Here is a 21735-nt window from a genome sequence, read left to right on the forward strand (position 1 = left end):
TAGGCACAAGATAAGCAAGCCACATGATAGGCACCTCTTCTGGAGAGTTAATGTTACTCTTTTCTCCGTTGTCTGGTAGGCACTTTCTGTTACCTTGGCAATACTTTGTTGAACAGAATTCAAATTACACGGCTTTATTAAAATAGAGTGGATACAATGTGAGATTTTAAAAGAAGAGGGCTCTCATGCTTCAGTTGTCTCAGTATCTTTGTATATTCTTAGCAAATGAAATATACAGTTCAAGCTGAGTGAAGCAGAGGTATACGTTTGCTGGGATGTTCTAGAAATAGTTCTAGAAGATCTTTAGTCTTCTCTGAGAGAGCAAAGTTAGTGGGGTGTATGTTTTGTATTCTTGTAGTGAGGGGAATGTAACAAAAGGCGTGAGAGCAGTCTACCAGATTGAGACAGCAGATGACCATCTACATTGCTCAAAGGCTTTCTTCTCACTTACTATTGATTAGCACTGTTCAGCTTGATTTGTGCTGGGCTTTTTTTAATGCAAGGAGGTTATTGCTATTTTAAAAGTTTTGTGAGGGGTAGTTCATAGTTCTTGCAGTTCAGAAGACCTCTGTGAACTTGTGCATTTATCCCATAAGCTAAGGGTAGGTAATATATTTCTTCATAGAGGAAGCATGTTAATCTTTGCCTACCAGGCAATCCTAAAAATTTCAGTTGCAGATACTAATTTAATTTTATCATGCTGTGACCCCTAAATTTGTACTGAGTGGATGGTGATTTTATATCCTTTAATAGGCATTAGTCAGCAGCTATAACTTGGTAGCATAATATAAAACCTCACTCCCTGAGATGATGGTGGGGTGCCTGGCTCTGAAGAACTGGAAAGATTTCTAATCTGTTCCTGCATTTTGGGGTATTCCTGTTATATAAAACTGCAGGAACTAATCCTTAGAATGAAGAATCATAAGTAAATAACTGTCCATTCATAAATTTTCTTTTGAAGTTTACCTCATGGAAACAAAGTCTTGACAAGCAATTAAGTGTGCTTTGACTTGCTTTCTAGACTTGCCAAGTGGGCCAGAACTCTGTCTCCCCCAACACCACTCCTGCAGGCCAATTTAGACAAGTGGATGGGACCACCCTCCAGTCAATCATCTGATGTCATAACCTTTGCACAACACTTCCTAAACATCTGATAATCTGTTTTAGATCTTGCAAACAGACTATCACCCACACTGGTTTTTATGCCAATGTGGGAAGACTTACACCAGGAATCTGCAGTTACATCTTTGGACTATATAGGCGAGAAGCCTTATTATTGAAACTCAGTTGCCTGTACCTTATTGTTTACCTTATTGTTTAGCTTTTACTGTTTAGGTTTTTTTATTGATGTTTTATATGTTTTTGCTTTGTATGTTGCTCAGAGTGGCTGGTTAATCCAGCCAGATGGGCGACTAATAAACCGAATGAATGAATGAATGAATGAATAAATAAATAAAATCAGGTGCTTGGGAAGTGCCACAAAAGGTTCATTGCAGGTACTGCCAATCAGCAGTGCCTGAAAAGCCCTTATGGGCCCTGCCCCACCTTCACATGCCCCACACATGATAGCATTTATGACATCAGGTGTAGGACAGGCAGGCACAGCTTGCACAAAATGGCCTTGTGAGCTGGGTGTTCCCACCCCATTCCATAATAAGGAAATTTGCAGAGATACTGAATTGTTAAAGTAAGGGTAGCTGTGGCTTTTTTGAAACCAGGCATCAGTAGAAAATGTAAATGATACGAAAGTGGTGCAGAGGTAGAATCCACTTAGATGTCTCCTGTTTCAAATTATCAGCTCATTAATGAACTTGTCAGGTGGGCTTAAATAAGCCACTGGCCCAGTTCAAGCATTCATATGTTGGCTTATTAAGCTAAGTCTTTTGCCTGCACATGTAGAACCTTTGTTCCTCACTTTGCAACCAAGTAGACAGCAAATTTCTTCCATTTATAGATATTGTATTTTCATATAGTTCTACTTGTATGTATCCTTATTGATGGAATGGTGATATCAGAGTGGAAGAGAGAAGGCATTTCTTATGCCATGTGAAGAAAGGGTAGAAGGAACTTAGTATTTTGACTTAGGATAATTAATAGCATGTCCCACTTCCTGAAAATAGATGCTAAAGGCTCACTCATGCAATAGTTGGTTGGAGCCAGTGAGGAGGTGTGAGCAAGCAAGAACATTTGTGATGTGTACTGCAGCTAGGCATGAGTTATGCTGTCGGCATACTTGGCAGGACCTGGTCACCTCCTACATCAAGTGGTGGCAATGTTGTTGGTACCCACTTGTACCAAAAATCACTGCAATAGCTTGGCAGCTGAGCTTTGAATTGCTAAAACTACCATTCTGACCTGTAGAACATAGGTTGAGGCCTTTGTCTCTACCCATGTTGCATGTGTTGTAATGATCTTGCAGTGTCCTACAACTAGACTCTGAGGACCGAGCAAGACATGAAAGTTGCTAACCTGTGTGCCAGCATTGTCTTGCCACCAAATCCCTACAAAACGGGAACTTTGAGACACATCACAGTTGGGAGAGGAGAACTGAACCATTCCCCTGCCTGTGCTTCTTCCCAGCTCTCTTTCTCCCTGTGAGGCACCTCAATCAAGAGAAACCCACGCTGGGGGGGAAATTACTAGAGAAGCTTCAGCTCTTCATCCTCCATGCTGCATTTTAATTCCCCTCCCACTCAAGAGGAATTTTGTACAAGTTAGGTTGTATCATACTACCCTCACATCTAATTGTGTCTGGGGCATCCATAGTTGGCAAAACCTGGGTCAGCTGTGGGATGAAGGCATACCCTTGCATATTCCACATGTCTAATCATACATACATTGGTTCGGGGGGGGGAAGCAAAAGCTTGTTTCCTAAAGTGAGTTGTCTTTGGAAATTCACAGAGAAACAGTTTTCATCTCTTCCCCTCGCCAACCACTCCTGCAACCTGTGCCCACCAGCAAGCACCGCTAGAAGCTTAGAGTGGGTTGCTCCTGATTATTATGGAATGGGGGCAGGGAGGAGTGGATGGGAAACTTACCTTGCATGAACTTCCTTACGTTAATGTAACTTAATTTAGGTATCAAGCCTGTTTATGGGCAATTCTTCCCTCCGCCTGTGCCCTGTCTCACAGTATTCAAGAGGGCCTCCCAACCTTCTAGAGAAGCTTTGTGGGAACACAAGTAACTGCAAGGGGAAGGGATATGAAAATTGCCTTCCATGGGCTCCCTTAACTTATCTTAGAATTGAAGCCAGAATGTCTTGGACTGATTGTCAGCTATAGCGTAAAACAATATTAGGGTGTATTTAAAGCTGAATATGAGGAATTGGCAAAATTTGTACATACAATATAGCTTTGTGAGGTTCTCTTTGAATGCTGTTAATTTTAACTGATTACAAAAAGGTCCCCCCAGTTGCTGCTCCTGTTTGTATTTCTATACCACCATTACATAATTAATATCAAGGTGATGTACAACACAATATGCAGTAAAACACCATTAGAACCAGTAGCGAATCATTGAAATGACTGACCAGTGAAAAACGTTTTAAACAGCTGCATAGCCCTGCTAGAACAGTCAGAGAGAACTGACTTAGAAGAGCAGCGGTCTGAGTCTGGCCCTTGTCTTTTAGGAAAGGGAGAGTAATATCCTTTGATAAGGGTCTAGTTCACACATAGCTCTGATTCACACTGAAACCTGTATGTTGGTTAGGGAGAGCTCATGGATGAGATCTACTCTCTGAGGAGTCAACAGACTCCCAGTTTAATTGATTTAAAAAGAGATGGATTTGGCAGTGGCTCTGATTTAAAGGGGAAATTAAAGTAAGCTGCTGTTCAGAGTGTGAAGTTACAACAACTCAGGGATGGTAAAGCTTATTCATACATTTTTTCCTTCAACTCACAATGGTGTGAATTTTTTTTTGAAAAACCTATCAAGATAAAGTAACTTATATTGGTAAATGAGAGATTCAACTGTTGGGGGGGGGGCTGGCTCCAGTAATGAGCTTCTCAGTTAAAAAATATGTTGGGCTGATATTAAAATGCTATAGAACAGTCTAACTGCTTTAGAGAAGAATGTGGCACAGTTCACAGGCAAGAAACCTAGAATATTTTAAATACCTGCTTGAACAATGTGGTCATAACAGTTTGTGGAGATTATAAGAGCATTTCCCCCCATTGCTGGACTTTTCTGAAGTCAGGTTTTTCATCTGGACAAACTTCTACTGTGTTAATGCATCAGACATAATTTTTGCTCTGTTGGGCAGCTGCATCTGATGCATTTTTCCTTTATTTGGAAAAAAAGAAAGTTGAAAAGTACAGGAGTGTAAAAACTTAAAATCAAGTTTTAAGCTGGTCTGTTGGGGTCTCTGTGATGGAATTAATGTGTAAGTGTGCTGGCTGAAATGACTTGTGAATCCCAATTTGAAATGCTTAGATGAATATATCAGATTATTTGAACTACTCTTTGATAATTGTAAAAACTAATCCTTGGTGGCTTAAAGGTATTTCAAGCCTTTACAGAAATAACTTCCCTGTACTACTGTATTGCTTTATGAGAAGTATAGTGTGAATAGTGGTGTGAAACCGATCCTGGATGGGGTTGCAATCCTCTTAAAGGACCAAGTATGCAGCTTGCGGGTACTTGCGGACTCATTGTCTAGTGAATGGCAGATAGCAGCTGTGGCCAAGGGTGCTTTTTAATTACATGCCAGTGACAACCCTGTCTGGAGCAGTCTGTCTTGGCATCAGTTACCCATGCACCTAGTTAGCTCCAAATTAGGCTACTGCAGTGTGCTTTTATGTAAAGCCGCTTCTGAAGATGGTCTGTCAGATGCAGAATCTGCCCAGATATTGGTGGGGACCAGGAAGTCAAAAAACAACAACTGCAATTTTGTGCTAGCTTCACTGACTACAAGGTAAGCTTTCAGACTCAGTTCAGAGTTGTGATATTTAACATTTGAAACTCTAAACACCTTATGATCAGGTTAATTGAAAAACCACCTTCACTCATAACAGTCCTTCCCATACACTTATCTGTTTCAGGGGTCCTCCCTGAGTGCCCACCATTAAGGTCTGTTAGTTTCGGGTTCATACGAAATGGGGCCTTCTCAGTTATGGTCCCAGAACTGTGTCTTGCCTATATGTACAGTGTTTAGGCAAACATTGAAGTCCTTCTCTTCAACACTGTTTTTAACTGTACTTAGTTTGGGTGTTACAGAGCAGCGTTTTAAAGTATTCTATGTTTTTGCTAGTGTTTACATCTTGCTTTGTTCTTTTTTGTATATTGCTTTGTGAGGTTATAGCTCTCAAAAAACCCACCTTAAAATACTTTAAATAAGAGAAGAGATAGTAATGTTGTTGGCTTCAACCAAGCTACTGTACATTTTTCCTTCTGCAGGACATAATTTTGGTGCATTATCATCTGATCCCATCACCAATAAAAAATAAGAATGGAAGCAAGGAGAAAGAGAAGGATCCAGAAAAAGAAAAAGATGCAAAGAATGAATTTGCTGAAGCTTTAAGAGACTTGAAGATACAATGGATGACTAAGTATGCTTCTGTAATTCTCCTAGTGTTAAATTGCATCCTTCAAAGATATATTAGTGCAATTTTCCATGGTCTCCTACTCAGGAACAGCTCAGTCAGCAGTTTCACTTGTGGTGTTTTTCTCTTTAGGCTTGATACCAGTGATATGTATAATGAATTGAAAGAGGACTTCCCTAATCATCTCCCCTTGTATGTTGCAAGGCTTCATCAGTTGGATTCTGAAAAGGTGCAGTACATTTAAAAGCAAAATGAGACTTGTGGTTTAAAGTCTACTCTTGGCCAAATATTTGTACTTCCCATATGTACTATATAGCCCTGAATTTAATGCTCTGGGCAGTCTGGAGTAATGAACTAGAAAGCCTTAAATTTTGTTAGGGTTTGGTATTGATACATGTGAGTACTTCGGTGAGGTTCACACACAAGAACAGAAATCTGAGTTCAGAAATAGCAGCATTGAGGAACAAGTAGAAGAATGTTCTAGTCTTCCGGAATGCTCAGTGACTGACCTTAAGGTGGTCATCCTTGAATAAAAAGAACTTCAAAGGAAACACCCCAGTCTGAAAAACATTTTTTTAGGCATTTCAATTCTGCACCATGTGGCTTGAGCCAAGATCATGTATTTATTTATCATACTACATACATTAAATTAGCTTACCAATATCTGGATATTTTTGTAATCTCCAATGTTACCTTCTTTTAATTTTCAGTTTGGTAATCTGTTTGCATTTTCTTTTCCTCTGACCACTTCCCTAAACAACCATTGTTGTTTTTATGTGCCTTCAAGTCTATTTTGACTTATGGCGACCCTATGAATCAGTGACCTGCAAGAGCATCTGTCATAAACCACCCTGTTCAGATCTTGTAAGTTCAGGTCTGTGGCTTCCTTTATGGAATCAATCCATCTCTTGTTTGGCCTTCTTTTTCTACTCCCTTCTGTTTTTCCCAGCATTATTGTCTTTTCTAGTGAATCATGTCTTCTCATTATGCGTCCAAAGTATGATAACCTTAGTTTCATCATTTTGGCTTCTAGTGATAGTTCTGGTTTAATTTGTTCTAAACCCAATTATTTATCTTTTTCGCAGTCCATGGTATACGCAAAGCTCTCCTCCAACACCACATTTCAAATGAATTGATTTTTCTCTTACCTGCTCTTTTCACTGTCCAACTTTCACATCCATACATAGAGATCAGGAATACCATGGTCTGAATGATCCTGACTTTAGTGTGCCAGTGATACATCTTTGCTTTTGAGGACCTTTTCTAGTTCTCTCATAGTTGCCCTACCCAGTCCTAGCCTTCTTCTGATTTTTTGACTATTGTCTCCATTTTGGTTAATGACTGTTGCCAATGTATTGATAATCCTTGACAAGTTCAATGTCCTCATTGTCAACGTTAAAGTTACATAAATCTTCTGTTATCATTACTTTAGTGTTTTTGACGTTCAGCTGTAGTCCTGCTTTTGTGCTTTCCTCTTTAACTTTCATCAGCATTCGTTTCAAACCATTACTAGTTTCTGCTAGTCTGCATATCTTAAATTATTGATATTTCTCCCTCCAGTTGTCACACGTCCTTCAACTTGGTCCAATCCCGTTTTCTGTATGATATGTTCTGCATTTAGATTAAATAGAGTGATAAAATACACCCCTGTCTCTCCCGCTTTCTGATGGCGAACCAGTTAGTTTCTTCATATTCTGTCCTTACAGTAGCTTCTTGTCCAGAGCATAGGTTGCTCATCAGGACAATCAGAATCTGTGGCACCCCCATTTCTTTTAAAGCATTCTATATTTTTTGTGATCTACACAATCAAAGGCTCTGCTGTAATCTATAAAGCACAGGGTGATTTTCTTCTGAAATTCCTTGCTCTGTTCTATTATACAACATACGTTTGCGATATAATCTCTGATACCTCTTCCCTTTCTGAATCCAGCTTGGACATCTGGCATTTCTCACTCCATATATGGTAAGAGCCTTTGTTTATTTATTTATTTATTTGTTAGATTTTTATACCGCCCGACTAGCATAGCTCTCTGGGCAGTTTACAGCAAAATACAGATACATACAATAAGAACCCATAATAATAGTACAACAGCACATATAAGAAAATGAAAAGTCTAAAATCAATTCTAGCAAATTTAAAACTAAATTAAAATTAGATTAAAACGCCTTAGAAAAGAGGAAGGTTTTAACTTGGCGCCGAAAAGATAGCAAAGTCGGCGCCAAGCGCACCTCATCAGGGAGACTATTCCACAGTTCAGGGGCCACCACCGAGAAGGCCCTAGTTCTTGTTACCACCCTCTGAGCCTCTCTCTGAGTCGGAACTCGGAGGAGGGCCTTCGATGTAGAACGCAGTGTACGGGCAGGTTCATATCGGGAGAGGCGTTCCAGCAGATATTGTGGTCCTGCGCCATGTAAGGCTTTATAAGTCAAAACCAACACTTTGAATCTGGCCCGGAAGCATATTGGCAGCCAGTGCAAGTGAGCCAGAACAGGTATGTGTTCAGACCGCTTGGTCTTCATTATCAGTCTGGCCACCGCGTTTTGCACGAGCTGCAGCTTCCGAACTGTCTTCAAAGGTAGCCCTACGTAGAGCGCATTGCAGTAATCCAATCGCGAGGTTACCAGAGCATGTACCACTGATGTTAGGTCCTCCTTGCTCAGATAGGGACGTAGCTGGACTACCAACCGAAGTTGGTAGAACGCATTCCGTGCCACCGAGGCTACTTGAGCCTCAAGTGACAGGGAAGGATCTAAAACAACTCCCAGACTATAAACCTGTTCCTTTAGGGGGAGTGTAACCCCGTCCAGAACAGGGTGTATATCCACTATCTGGTTAGAGAAACCGCCCACCAGCAGCATCTCAGTCTTGTCTGGATTGAGCCTCAGTTTGTTAGCTCCCATCCAGTCCATTATCGCAGCCAGGGAACGGTTCAATACATTGACAGCCTCACCTGAAGAAGATGAAAAGGAGAAATAGAGCTGCGTGTCATCAGCGTACTGATGGCAACGCACTCCAAATCTTCTGATGACCGCACCCAGCGGCTTCATATAGATGTTAAAAAGCATGTGGGACAGAACTGACCCCTGCGGGACTCCACATTGGAGAACCCACGGTGTCGAGCAATGTTCTCCAAGCACTACCTTCTGGAGACGATCCGCCAAGTAGGAGCGGAACCACTGCCAAGCAGTACCTCCAACTCCCAACTCCGTGAGCCTCTCCAGAAGGATACCATGGTCGATGATATCAAAAGCCACTGAGAGATCAAGGAGAATCAACAGAGTTACACTTCCTCCGTCCCTCTCCCGACATAGGTCATCATACAGGGCGACCAAGGCTGTCTCGGTGCCGAAACCGGGCCTAAAACCCGATTGTTGTAGAATCTTGAGCATTACTTTACTTGCATGGGATATTAAGGCAATAGTTTGATAATTACTGCATACCCTGGGATCACCTTTCTTTGGAATTGGAATGCATATTGAACGCTTCCAGTCTGTGAGCCATTGTTTTCTTTTCCATATTTGTTGACAGATTTTTGTCAAAATTTGTACAGATTCAGTCTCAGTAACTTGTAGCAACTGTATTGGTATGCCATTTTTTCCTGGTAATTTGTTTTTTCCAAGTATTTTAAGAGCAGCTTTCACCTCACATTCTAAAATTTCTGGTTCTTCCGTCATAAAGTTTCTCTGTGAATGAATCTGTCATCCTTGCGTCTCGTTCATAGAGTTCTTCAGTGTATTGTTTCCATCTTCCTTTTATTTTATCTTGGTCAGTCAGTGTGTTCCCCTGTTGATTATTCAACATCCCTACTTTTGGTTTAAATTTCCCTTTAATTTCTCTGATCTTTCGCAATAGGGCTCTTGCTGTTACCTTTTTGTTGTCCTCTTCTATTTCTTTACAATAACTATTATAATAGTTCTCTTTGTCCCCACATACTAGTCACTGTATTATTGCATTTAGGTTTCTGACCATGTTTCTATCTCCTTTTGCTTTTGCTTTCCTTCTCTCTGTCACCATTTTGAGAGTTTCTTCAGTCATCCATTGAGGTCTTCCTCTTTTTAACTAGAGGTATGGTCTTTTTGCATTCTTCCCTCATAATGTCTCTGACTTCAATCCATAGTTCTTCTGGTTCTCTATCAACTGAGTTTAAAGTCTCAAATCTGTTCCTTATTTGATCTTTATATGCTTCTGGGATGTTATTTAAATTGTATTTTGGCATTATGAATTCTTTGTTCTTCTTTAGCTTTACTCTGATTTTTGATATGACCAGTTCATGATCTGTACCGCAGTCTACTTCTGGTCTTGTTTTCGCAGAACTTCTCCATCTGCTGCTACAAATTATATAATCAATTTGATTGCTATATTGACTATTTGGAGATGTCCACGTGTACAGTCGTCTTTTTGGTTACTCAAAAAATGTGTCTTTCTCCTGCTTCGTTTCTATCTCCTAAGCCCATTTCCCCACAATTTCTAGTTCTTCTCTGTTCCCTACTTTTGCATTCCACCTCCCCCATGATAATCAGAACATCTTGTTTTGGTGTGTGATCAATTTCTTCCTGTACTTCTGCATAAAATCTTCCCAGTTCTTCTTTTCTGTGTTTGCCATTTGGGGCGTAGACTTGGAAGATGTTTATACAGTAGGGCCCCGCTTTTCAGCGTTCCACTAGTACGGCGATGCCAGCGGGGTGATCAACTATAGCGTGGGGAGCTCCAGATAGCGCACTACAGCTGCTCAGGTCTAGCACACAATCAGCTGTAGCGCGGTGAGCTCCAGCCGCCGTGTTCCAGCTGACAGCAGTCAGCTGTAGCGCGGTGAGCTCCAGCCACCGTGCTACAGTTGACAGCGATCAGCTGCAGCGCGGGCAGTTTGCGCGCTGCAGCTGATCACTGTCAGCTAGAGAGCGGCGGCTGGAACTCCCCGTGCTACAGCTAGATTGCCTGGTGTGTGTTTCTGAGAGTGTATTATATAATACAGTAGGGCCCCACTTTCCGGCGGTTTTCGCTTTTTGGCGGGGTCTGGAACATAACCTGCCATATGAGTGGGGCCCTACTGTATTAATAGGTTTCCCATTAAATCTCATTGATATATCTTGATGTATATATATAACCTTGCGTTATAGCTCTTAATTGCTTTTGCTATGTCAGTTCTCACTATTAAAGCAACCCCGTTTCTTCTTAATTTCTCATTTCCTGCATAAAATATTCTATAGTCGCCTGATTGAAAGTGTCCCATTGGCATCCATCTTAATTCACTCACGCCAAGTATTGTAATGTTGATGCATTCCATTTCTTGCTTGACAATTTCTAACTTTCCCTGGTTCATGCTTCTCACATTCCATGTTTCTATTGTGTACGTCGTACAACTCCAGACTCTCCTTTCGCATATGTGTGCATCAGCCTCTGGGCTTCCATTCGGCTTTGACCCAGTGGTGTCATTAGTCACAGCGCTACTCGTACTTGTCCTTTGTTCTTCCCCAGTAGCTCGGTGAGTGCCTTCTGACCTGGGGGTCTCATCTTCCAGCACTATCTCATGTTGCATTTTGGATACTCTGTTCATAGGGTTTTCATGGTAAGAGGTATTCAGAGGTGGTTTACCATCGCCTTCCTCTGAGTTTGGATGCATCTAAGTCTGGTGTCTCAGCTTTGGCCATTCCGCCTTGGGTGCCTCTGCTAGGAGTCTAGGCTCTTGTTCTAGACTCCTGACGGCATTGCTCTCAGCCTCTTCGACACTCTCAAACCCCCTCACCACTTTAAGTTGTACATCCTGGAGGAGGCCCCACCACAACGTGTACACTTATGCCTCCCAATTTAGGATTCTTGCATTAGAAGATGCGGACTCTGGTCCACAAAAGTCTATGACATAAGAAATTTGTTAGTCTATAAAGTGCCACATGATTATTTGGTTAAAGAATATTGATCTTTAACACAGCATTACAGAACCCTTCTTGACATTTCTTCTATTATTTTTAAAAACTGTCGGGAACCACTAGCAGTAGTTGATGTCTTGGTATTTCAACAAGAATTCAACTGGGAAATTATAGAAAAATACTCAAGTTGTTGCTTTTAGAACTGTGTTTTGAACCTGCGTTTCCCCAACACTGTGGAGCATGAGTCCTGATGTTGGGTTATTGCATGCTAGTCAAACTTAAAAGAGATCAAACAACTGTACATAATAACCTATTATTGTATTAATGTCTTTTCAATTATGTGTAACAATATAATGTGCTATGTTGGTTTCACCTAGGAACGAATGAAAAGACTGAATGAAATTATTGAGGCAGCCAACACAGTTATCTCACATATCGATCAAACGGCCCTTGCAATTTATCTTGCTATGAAGACGGATCCGAGACCTGATGCTGCTACTATAAAAAAGTACCTAACCAGTAAATACTTTTTCTTGCATCTTATTTCTGCAACCTGGCCTAAGGTTGTCCCCTCCTTGTAGCTTAAACTTTAAAGTAATTTCACCATCCCGACAGGGGAACACAGTAGCCGCAAACCAATGTACATTTGAGTGTTCTTAAGCACATTCACTACATTGACCCTTAACATGTTTAACATTGTGTTGGATTGTGGCCAGTGACAATTAGAAGCTTCTACTCTAAATGTCAGAGTGAAATGGGTTGTAAAAGCTGGGATTTTTACTGAGTGTGATGAATGGTTGAAAACAGTTACCTGCATAAGTAATCAGGCAAGATTAGCTGGTAGATCTTAAGGTCAGAATCGAAATCTGCAAGAAGTTGTCTAGCTGACTTTGTGAATTATTATTCACTACAGAATGTTGAAACATTCAGAATAATTACTGGGATAAGCTAAGAACAAAACGTTTGCATTGGGAATAAGGTTTTACATTATAGTTCAGCCTTCCCCAGTCTGGTACATTCCAGATGTTTTGGACTACAATTTCCATTCGCCCCAGCTGGCTGATGGAAGTTGTAGTCCAAAATACCTGAAGGAAACCATGTCGGGGAAGACATTATAGTACAACAATCAAGTCTCAGCTTGTGGGGGTGGGATCCCAATATTGCAATCAACAATTCTTGGAGTTCAAAATACAAGTTGGGAAACCTGTCCTTGTAGGTACAAATCCTTTTGCCCACATCTTTCATGAAATAAATAGCATGCAAGATTCTACAACTAGAGATGTGGCAAAGCCGTTCTGGAGAATTCCTCCCCTTTGCCATTATCACTCATTCTACAAGTCAGTCCTCCTAAATGTCTCTTAGAGCCATCGCCATGGAGACAGCTCCCAGAAAATCCCTGTAGTTGCTGCTGTCATGGCCCATGACATGTGTTGGGTCAGAGGGACAGACTGGGAATCCTGTTGGTGTACCGCCCACCCTGCTGCCCAACAGCTTCCCTAACTGAGCTGACGGAAGTGGTCTCGGAGGTATTGCTGAGATCCCCCAGACTTTTAGTACTGGGAGATGTCAACATCCATGCCGAGACTACTTTGTCTGGGGCGGCTCAGGACTTCATGGCCTCCATGACAGCCATGGGGCTGTCCCAATATGTTAATGGCCCAACGCATGTGTTGGGGCATACCCTAGACCTTATTTTTTGCTACGGGACATGGAGATGGCGATCTGGATGTGGGGAATTTTACATCTCTTCCTTTGTCATGGACAGATCACCGCTTGTTGAAGTTCAGACTCACAGCGGCTTTTCCCCTTTGCAAGGGTGGGGGACCTATTAAATTAGTCCGCCCCCGGAGACTAATGAATCCTGAGGGTTTTCAAAGGGCTCTGGGGGATTTTCCGGCTGAAAAGACTAGCGCTCCTGTCAAAGCCCTGGTTGAACTGTGGAATACGGAGATGGCTCGGGCTGTTGACACGATTGCTCCTGCGCGCCCTCTCCTGTGTAGAGCTCATACAGCTCCTTGGTACACTCCAGAGCTGAGAGCGATGAAACAAGATAGGAGGCGGCTTGAGCGGCGGTGGGGGCGAACTCCCGACGGATGCAACTATGCACTGGTAAGTGCCTCTACAAAACTGTACTTAGAAGCGGTGAGGGTGGCGAAAAGAAAATATTTTGCTGCCACCATTAAGTCTTCTCTTTCCCACCCAGCGGAGCTTTTTAGAGTTGTCCAAGAGCTACTTCATTCTGGCCCTAAGGACACAGTAGTACCATCGGTAGCCTGCTGTAATGAGTTTGCTGGGCACTTCCAGAACAAGATCTTATGCATTCGCCGGGACTTAGACTCCCAGTTTATAGCAGTTGATCCTAAGGAGGTGTCCGGAGCACAGTCTTGTCATGTTTTGTTGGATGAGTTTCAGTTGGTTCAGCTCGAGGATGTGGACAAGGTGCTTGGACAGCTACGTGCAACCACTTCTGCACTAGATCCTTGCCCCTCTTGGCTTATAAAAACTAGCAGGGATGGAACAGCTACCTGGGCCAGGGAAGTGATAAATGCCTCTTTACAAGAGGGAGTGGTCTCTGGCTGTCTGAAAGAGGCAGTAGTGAGACCACTTCTGAAAAAACCTTCCTTGGACCCAGAAAATCTTGATAGCTACAGACCAGTAGCGAATGTTCCATTCCTGGGCAAGATCTTGGAACGAGTGGTTGCTAGCCAGCTCCAGGCGCTATTGGATGAAACCGATTATCTAGATCCATTTCAATCGGGTTTTAGGCCCGGTTTCGGCACTGAGACAGCCTTGGTCGCCCTGTATGATGACCTATGTTGGGAGAGAGACAGAGGGAGTGTAACTCTGTTGATTCTTCTTGATCTCTCCGCGGCTTTTGATACCATCAACCATGGTATCCTTCTGGAGAGGCTTGTGGAGTTGGGTGTTGGAGGTAATGCTTTGCAGTGGTTCCGCTCCTACTTGACAGGTCGTCTCCAGAGGGTAGTGCTTGGGGAACATTGCTCGACGCCGTGGGTCCTCCAATACGGAGTCCCACAGGGGTCAGTTCTGTCCCCCATGCTTTTTAACATCTACATGAAGCCGTTGGGAGAGGTCATCAGGAGTTTTGGAGTGCGTTGTCACCAGTATGCTGATGACACGCAGCTCTACTTCTCCTTTTCATCTTCTTCAGGTGAGGCTGTCAATGTGCTGAACCGGTGCCTGGCTGCGATAATGGACTGGATGAGAGCTAATAAACTGAGGCTCAATCCAGACAAGACTGAGATGCTGATGGTGGGTGGTTTCTCTGATCAGATGGTGGATACTCGTCCTGTTCTCAATGGGGTTACACTCCCCCTGAAAGAGCGGGTTCGTAGTCTGGGAATACTTTTAGATCCTTCTCTGTCACTGGAGGCTCAAGTAGCCTCAGTGGCACGGAATGCGTTCTACCAACTTCGGTTGGTGGCCCAGCTACGTCCCTATCTGGACAGAGAAGATCTCACCTCAGTTGTTCATGCTCTGGTAACCTCTCGATTGGACTACTGCAATGCACTCTACGTAGGGCTGCCTTTGAAGACTGTTCGGAAGCTACAGCTGGTGCAAAATGCGGCGGCCAGACTAATAATGAGGACCAGGCGGTCTGAACACATAACACCTGTTCTGGCCTGCTTGCACTGGCTACCTATATGCTTCCGGGCCAGATTCAAAGTGTTGGTTTTAACCTATAAAGCCTTATATGGCGCGGGACCACAATACCTTTTGGAACGCCTCTCCCGATATGAACCCACCCGTACACTACGCTCAACATCGAAGGCCCTCCTCCGAGTTCCAACTCATAGAGAAGCTCGGAGGATGGTAACAAGAACTAGGGCCTTCTCCGTGGTGGCCCCCGAACTGTGGAATAGTCTTCTCGAAGAAGTGCGCTTGGCGCCGACATTGCTATCCTTTCGGCGCCAAGTTAAAACCTTCCTATTGTATCAGGAATTTTAGTTTTTCTTAAATATGTTTTAACTGGTTTTAGATTATGGATTTGCATTTATATTTTTTGTATTGTTCTATGTGATTCTATTGTATTTATTATATTTGTTGTACACCGCCCAGAGAGCTATGCTAGTGGGGCGGTATAAAAATTCAATAAATAAATAATAATAAATAATAATCCTCAGTGGGAAGTGGTCTCTGTTTCTTTGGAAGTAGTCGGTTCTCTGCTCCTTATGTACCCACAAATAGAAATATTGTGTGTTTTAGATACTTGTTTCTTCACTTCAACCTTCTCAGTTTGTGTTCTTTTGATCACAGATAGTTTAGATTGGGTGTGTTGAAATGTTTGGGAGCATTTGAAAAACTGTATATATACACATTGCAAATTATCTGTAATTCAGTATTCAGATTGTGAACCTCAGAACTCAGTTTAGAAAAAAAATGTGTTTCACTGTAATCACATGATCGTCTTGTATGTTTCCTGCTTAGTGAGATGGACAAGCAAAAATCTACATTAGTAGATGCGCTCTGTCGGAAAGGATGTGCATTGTCAGATCAACTTCTGCAGTTGCAGGCCCAAGAAGGGGCTGTGTCAAGCGATACAGAATGCAAAGATGACAACCAGGATAGTTGCTTGGATGCTCTGACAGAAACTTTCTGGGAAACAACAAAATGGACTGACCTGTTTGACACCAAGGTACGTGGAGGTTGGGGAGGGGAGAGCAAAATTAGATTCACATAATTGAAGGAAGGAATCCTTAGTATGTTTCGTATACAGATTTGGTTTCTAGTCTCAGCTTTAGATAGCCTAGGTGTATAAACCAGTGGTTTCTTTCACCCAAACTTTGTAAGTATATTCACACACGGGGAGGATGCCAAAGCAGTAATTGAAATCTTTTGACAACTATTATACTTTGCAGTTGCTTGGATAAAAAAATCTTGTCCCTTTCCTTGCTCCTTCTCTGTTATTTTATCCATATTTGTACAATTGCACCCACTGACTATAGCCAACATGATAGTTAGTGGCAGAAACAAAACCTGGTAACTGTCTCCCCACCACCACTACTTGGGAACACTTTTTATCCTTTATTTGTGGTCTCCTTGTGTGTATATATTGTGCAAATTCAGCACTATTTTAGGGGAATCTGCAAGGAAGGTTCCTCGTCCTCCTGGACCTTTCAGCGGCTTTTGATACCGTTGACCATGGTATCCTTCTGGATCACATGGAGGGGTTAGGCATAAGGGGCACTGTATTGCAGTGGTTCCATTCCTTCCTCTCTGATAGGCACCAAAGAGTAGCATTGGGGGATGAGGTTTCGGACCCTTGGCCTCTCACTTGTGGGGTGCCACAGGGCTCCATCCTCTCCCCGATGCTACTTAACATCTATATAAAGCTGCTGGGGACTATCATCAGGAGATTTGGGCTGCAGTGTCACCAATATGTGGATGACATGCAGCTCTATCTCTCATTTAAATCTTCACCGAGGTTGGCTGTAGAAACCCTATCCAAGTGCCTGGAATCGGTGAGTGGCTGGATGGGAAGGAATAAGCTGAAGCTGAACCCTGACAACACCGAGGTACTGTTCATGGGAGACAAGGGAAGGTTAGGGGATGTTGACCTGGTGCTCAATGGGGTACAATTGCCCCTGAAAGACCAGGTCCGTAGCCTTGGGGTCATTCTTGGCTCCCAACTGTCCATGGAAGCTCAGGTTTCGGCTGTGAGCCAGGCAGCGCTGTATCAACTGCATCTGATACGGAGGCTACGCCCCTACCTTCCCAATAATATGCTCCCATCAGTGGTACATGCCCTGGTCTCCTCTCACCTAGACTACTGTAATGCGCTCTATGTGGGGCTACCCTTGAAAACGGTCCGGAAGCTGCAACTGGTACAGAATGCGGCGGCACACCTGATTAAAGGCAGCCGCCAACGAGATCATATCACTCCAGTGCTAAAAGAGTTGCACTGGTTACCAGTTGCTTACCGGGCCCAATTCAAGGTGTTGGTTTTGACCTTTAAATCCCTATACGTTTTCGGCCCAGTCTATCTAAAGGAGTGCCTCCAGCATCATCAGCTATGCCGCCCAACAAGATCAGCCTCAAAACCTTCTCTCCATCCCATCAGTCAAAACAGCCAGACTGGTGAGGACTAGAGAGAGGGCTTTTTCAGTTGTGGCCCCCACCCTGTGGAACTCTCTCCCAAATGATCTCCGCCATGCCCCTTCCATGATGAGTTTCCTCCAGGCCTTAAAGACCTGGCTCTTCAGGCAGGCTTTTGGGGTTGACTAGATTTTATCTTCATTATTTTTATATTTTTAATGTCTAGGTATTGTATGCCTATTTTGTACGTCGCCCAGAGTGGCTGGACAGCCAGCCAGATGGGCGACTAATAAATTCAATTTCCATTTCCAAATGTGGACAATGTGTCATGGGCAACAGCGAAGTTAAATATGACTAATGTTAGCTTGGACAGCATAAGAACATAAGAACATAAGAAGAGCCTGCTGGATCAGGCCAGTGGCCCATCTAGTCCAGCATCCTGTTCTCACAGTGGCCAACCAGGTGCCTGGGGTACATTGTACATTGCTTCATAATCTGAAGCTTTAGTCTTATACCAATTTTTTCATCCCGTAGATACCATCCCGTAGATACCAAAAGCATACAGTGAAATACATAGCATCAGTTGTCTGGTTTTAGAATCCTAAATGTTTCCATAAAACACAGGAATCGCCTTGCTGCATCAAAGAGTCATTTAGTCCAGCATTCACTTGAGATGCTAGCCAGGCAGATGCCTCATGCAGCTTGCAAGCAGGGGCTAATAGTGGTGGCCTTTTCCTGTTTGCCCTCTGCATACTGTATCTGTGCATTTATTGTAAGGCACAGTCCCCTAGTTCATGTGCCCTGCTGCAGCCTTCACCAACCTCGTGCACTCCAGATGTTTTGGACTATATCACAGGGCTGATGGCAGTTGCAGTCAAAAATATGTGAAGGGTAAGGGCTGGCGAAGGCTGCTCTACTGCAACTTACCGTGTAACTAAGCTTAAGCATGTGTAGCTGAAATGGCTAGGAACATAGGAAGCTCCTTCTACAGAGTCAGACCATTTGTCCTTCCAGCTCAGTATTGTCCACACTGAGTAGCAGTGGCTCTCCAAGGTTTCAGGCAGAAATCTCCTCCAGCCCAGCTTTGGCCCTTTCCTATTTATTCCCTGCTTTCCCTTCTGTTGTTTCCCATGTTGAATTTTAGATGGTAAGCTCTTCAGGGCAGGGATGGACCTCTTCTCTTGCCCTCTGTGAAGTCCCAGGCATGCTGGTGGCACTGTGTTAATATAGAATAACCTCTGGTTTTACAGGCATATTTGCATGATCCCTGAAAGCAGTCTTGTAAAGTGTTTGAATTCAGAGAGTTGGGGGGGAACAAACGGCTTCTTAATTTTACTTTAATAGTATTAATGAATGGCAAACCTTAGAGCAACTTCAGCCACCTGGACTGCTGTGGTCAAGTCTAAAGGAGAACTAGGGCAGGTAAACTTTGCAAATCAAGATGTAGATTCACCTTATAAATCGTACATCTTATCTTACACCCTATGTAGGTTTTACCATTTGCCTATAAGCATGCACTGGTAAATAAAATGTATGGCAGAGGTCTCAAATTTGCAACAAAACTTGCAGAGGAGAAACCTACCAAAGAAAACCTGAAGAATTGTGTACAGGTAAGTAATCTCCATTACATCCTCAGTTAACTCAAAACTACAGGCAAGCTTCGTTGATATTTTAGGAACAATAAAACCATTTTAAACTAATACGCTAGTGCTCCAGAAAGTGCAGTGAAATGGGTGAATGTGTATGTGATTTTTTATTTACTAATTACTATAATTCTATAAAAACATTAAATTCAACCTTTTTAATGGGCTTAGATTAGCACAAGATATAGAAGTGAACTTCTTAAATTTTAACTTTGTTTGCCATTCACTTTTTCTTTAGCTAATGAAGTTACTTGGATGGACACACTGTGCATCTTTCACTGAAAACTGGCTTCCTGTGATGTATCCACCTGATTATTGTGTGTTTTGAAGTACCTGCAGTTGTACATTTGAGATGTTCTTACATGGTTTGGATATAAAGATACATGATAGTCTTACTGGAATGCATGTTTTCATCCATTATTGAATACTTACATTGTGTGTATTAATCAGAGGACAAGGAGTTGCAATATATGTGTGTGACGGCTTGGCTCCTGACACCAAGGGGTCTCTTTAGACTTTAATATTTAATTTCTTGGGGTAATCCCTGGTTGCCCCAGAAATAAAAACATATGAACAAAATGTTTTGCATACATCACATTGCTGGCAATGGATGTTTCAGAATGGCCAGCACCAAGGATTAGGAAATGAAGGTGGGAAGTTTTCATGCATGTATATGGGATTCTTAACTGTTTGTAATTTTAACCACAAGCCTGTACAAGCTGTTCTTTTTACAGTGAGCAAGGTTTTAACATGTCTGAAGTTCTCAATTGTATGAAGGCCTTAAAAAATGAAGCTACATCAAGAGTAGCGAAAATCTTATTTATTAGACTTAGCAGTAATGGAACTTAATTACCAGTATCATCTGCAAGAGTTTACATTTTGAATTTTTTAAAAAATAAAACTTTCACACGCACTGCAAATATATTCTGAACTGCTAGTGCAAAGGTGCTCTTGAATATCTTCAACAAGGAGATACACTCAAATATCCATGTGATACAGAGTATCAGGATAAACTGATACATGTATAAAGTGTCAGACAGTTAACACTTAAATCAGGTATTGTAAAACTTATACATACAGATATATTAATAATGTTTGAAAAAATGTAAAACGGCAGAATAAATGTGCAAATTTCAAGATCAAAAATGTGCACACTCATACTTTTAATTTTGTTAAAATAAAAACAATTAACAAAGCTGAGATCTGTCCTAGTTTTTCAAGTATACTTAAAGGGAGACATTAGAGGAATCCAGTGTTAGTTTTAGAGCAAATGAAGAGAAGGCCCCGAGGATGCGTAATCTCAACTATATGACTTCACGGAGGCCAAGTAAAAAAGTTACAATTTCAGCATCATAGCACATATTAGTCAGAGCATATATTTGATGTGCCAGTTATTGAGAAGTCAGTTTAATAACAGTTAAGCACTCCCTCAAAACTTGAGGGCCTTTAAAAGGTTTTCAGTGTATATTGTACAGATGGGTCATGGATGTGGAACATTGTGACATTGTATATGTACAAAGGTATACGGTGCCTTGTAAAAGTAATCAGACCCTTGATCAATGCTCCCATACTACTGAGTTACAAATGGTACCTTGTAATTTCATTCTATATGGTATTTTATTTTGAAACACTGAAACGCAAAATCAATTGTTGTAAGGTGACATTGGTTTTATGTTGGGAAATGTTTGTAAGAAACGTAAAAAACTGAAACATGTTGCTTGCATAAGTATTCAACTCCTGTGCTGTGGAAGCTCCCAATCTACACAGATGAAAGAAATTGTCCTGTTGAGGAACAGTTGCCTAACCGTTGGCCTCCACCTGTGAAGTTGCTGTCACATTAGCAGGATAAAAACCTCACTGTTGAAGGATCATTGGATCTGAAGGAAAATGAAGATGAAAGAGCATTCTACATAAGTGAGAGATAATGCAATACAAATGCATAGATCAGGAAAAGAGTACAAAATAATATCCAAGTGTGCGGATATCCCAGTGAGCACAGTTGGATCAATAATCAGAAAGTGGAAGCCGCATCACTCTACCCAGGCACTGCCAAGAAAAGGCCGTCCCTCAAAACTCAGCGCTCGAACAAGGAGACTTGTGAGAGAAGCCACAGAGAGGCCGACAATCACATTGACGGAGCTACAGAGTTCAGTGGCTGGGAGTGGAGTAATGGTGCATCAGTCAACCATATCAAGAGCTCTGCATGACACTGGCCTGTATAGGAGGGTGGCAAGAAAGAAGCTGTTACACAAAAAGTACCACCTGAAAGCACATCTGGAGTTGGCCAGAAAGCATGAGAGCGCCCCAGCTGCAATGTGGGAAAAGGTTTTGTGGTCAGATGAGACCAAATTAGAGCTTTTTTGTCATGTGTGGCACAACACTGTCCATACATCAAGACACACCATCCCTACAGTGAAGTATTGGGGTGGCAGCATCATGCTGTGGTGATGCTTCTCATCAGCAGGGACTGGGCATCTTGTTCAGCTTGAAGGAAGAATAAAAGGAGCAAAATACAGGGAAATACTGCAAGAGAACCTGCTTCAGTCCCCTAAAAAACAGAAGCTTGGGAGGAAATTCACTTTTCAGCAGGACAATGATCTCAAGCACAAGGCCAAAGCACCACTGGAGTG

At 42.3% G+C, this 21735-nt stretch overlaps 1 protein-coding gene across 2 annotated transcripts in view; it reads left to right on the forward strand.

Moving 5' to 3' along the window:
* Positions 1-20080, forward strand: part of TPP2 (tripeptidyl peptidase 2) — a 68337-nt gene extending 48257 nt beyond the window's left edge. For both annotated transcript variants that reach the window (XM_061626603.1, XM_061626604.1), the window contains 6 exons: positions 5395-5546; positions 5673-5769; positions 11783-11913; positions 15855-16062; positions 18953-19072; positions 19344-20080. In XM_061626603.1, the coding sequence (XP_061482587.1) occupies positions 5395-5546; positions 5673-5769; positions 11783-11913; positions 15855-16062; positions 18953-19072; positions 19344-19433 (798 nt within the window). In that variant the 3' untranslated portion in view covers positions 19434-20080. The remainder of the gene's footprint in view (positions 1-5394; positions 5547-5672; positions 5770-11782; positions 11914-15854; positions 16063-18952; positions 19073-19343) is intronic.
* The last annotated feature ends 1655 nt before the right edge of the window (positions 20081-21735 follow it).

This window comes from Rhineura floridana, chromosome 5, assembly GCF_030035675.1.
Source record: "Rhineura floridana isolate rRhiFlo1 chromosome 5, rRhiFlo1.hap2, whole genome shotgun sequence".
NCBI classification, from domain to species: domain Eukaryota; kingdom Metazoa; phylum Chordata; class Lepidosauria; order Squamata; family Rhineuridae; genus Rhineura; species Rhineura floridana.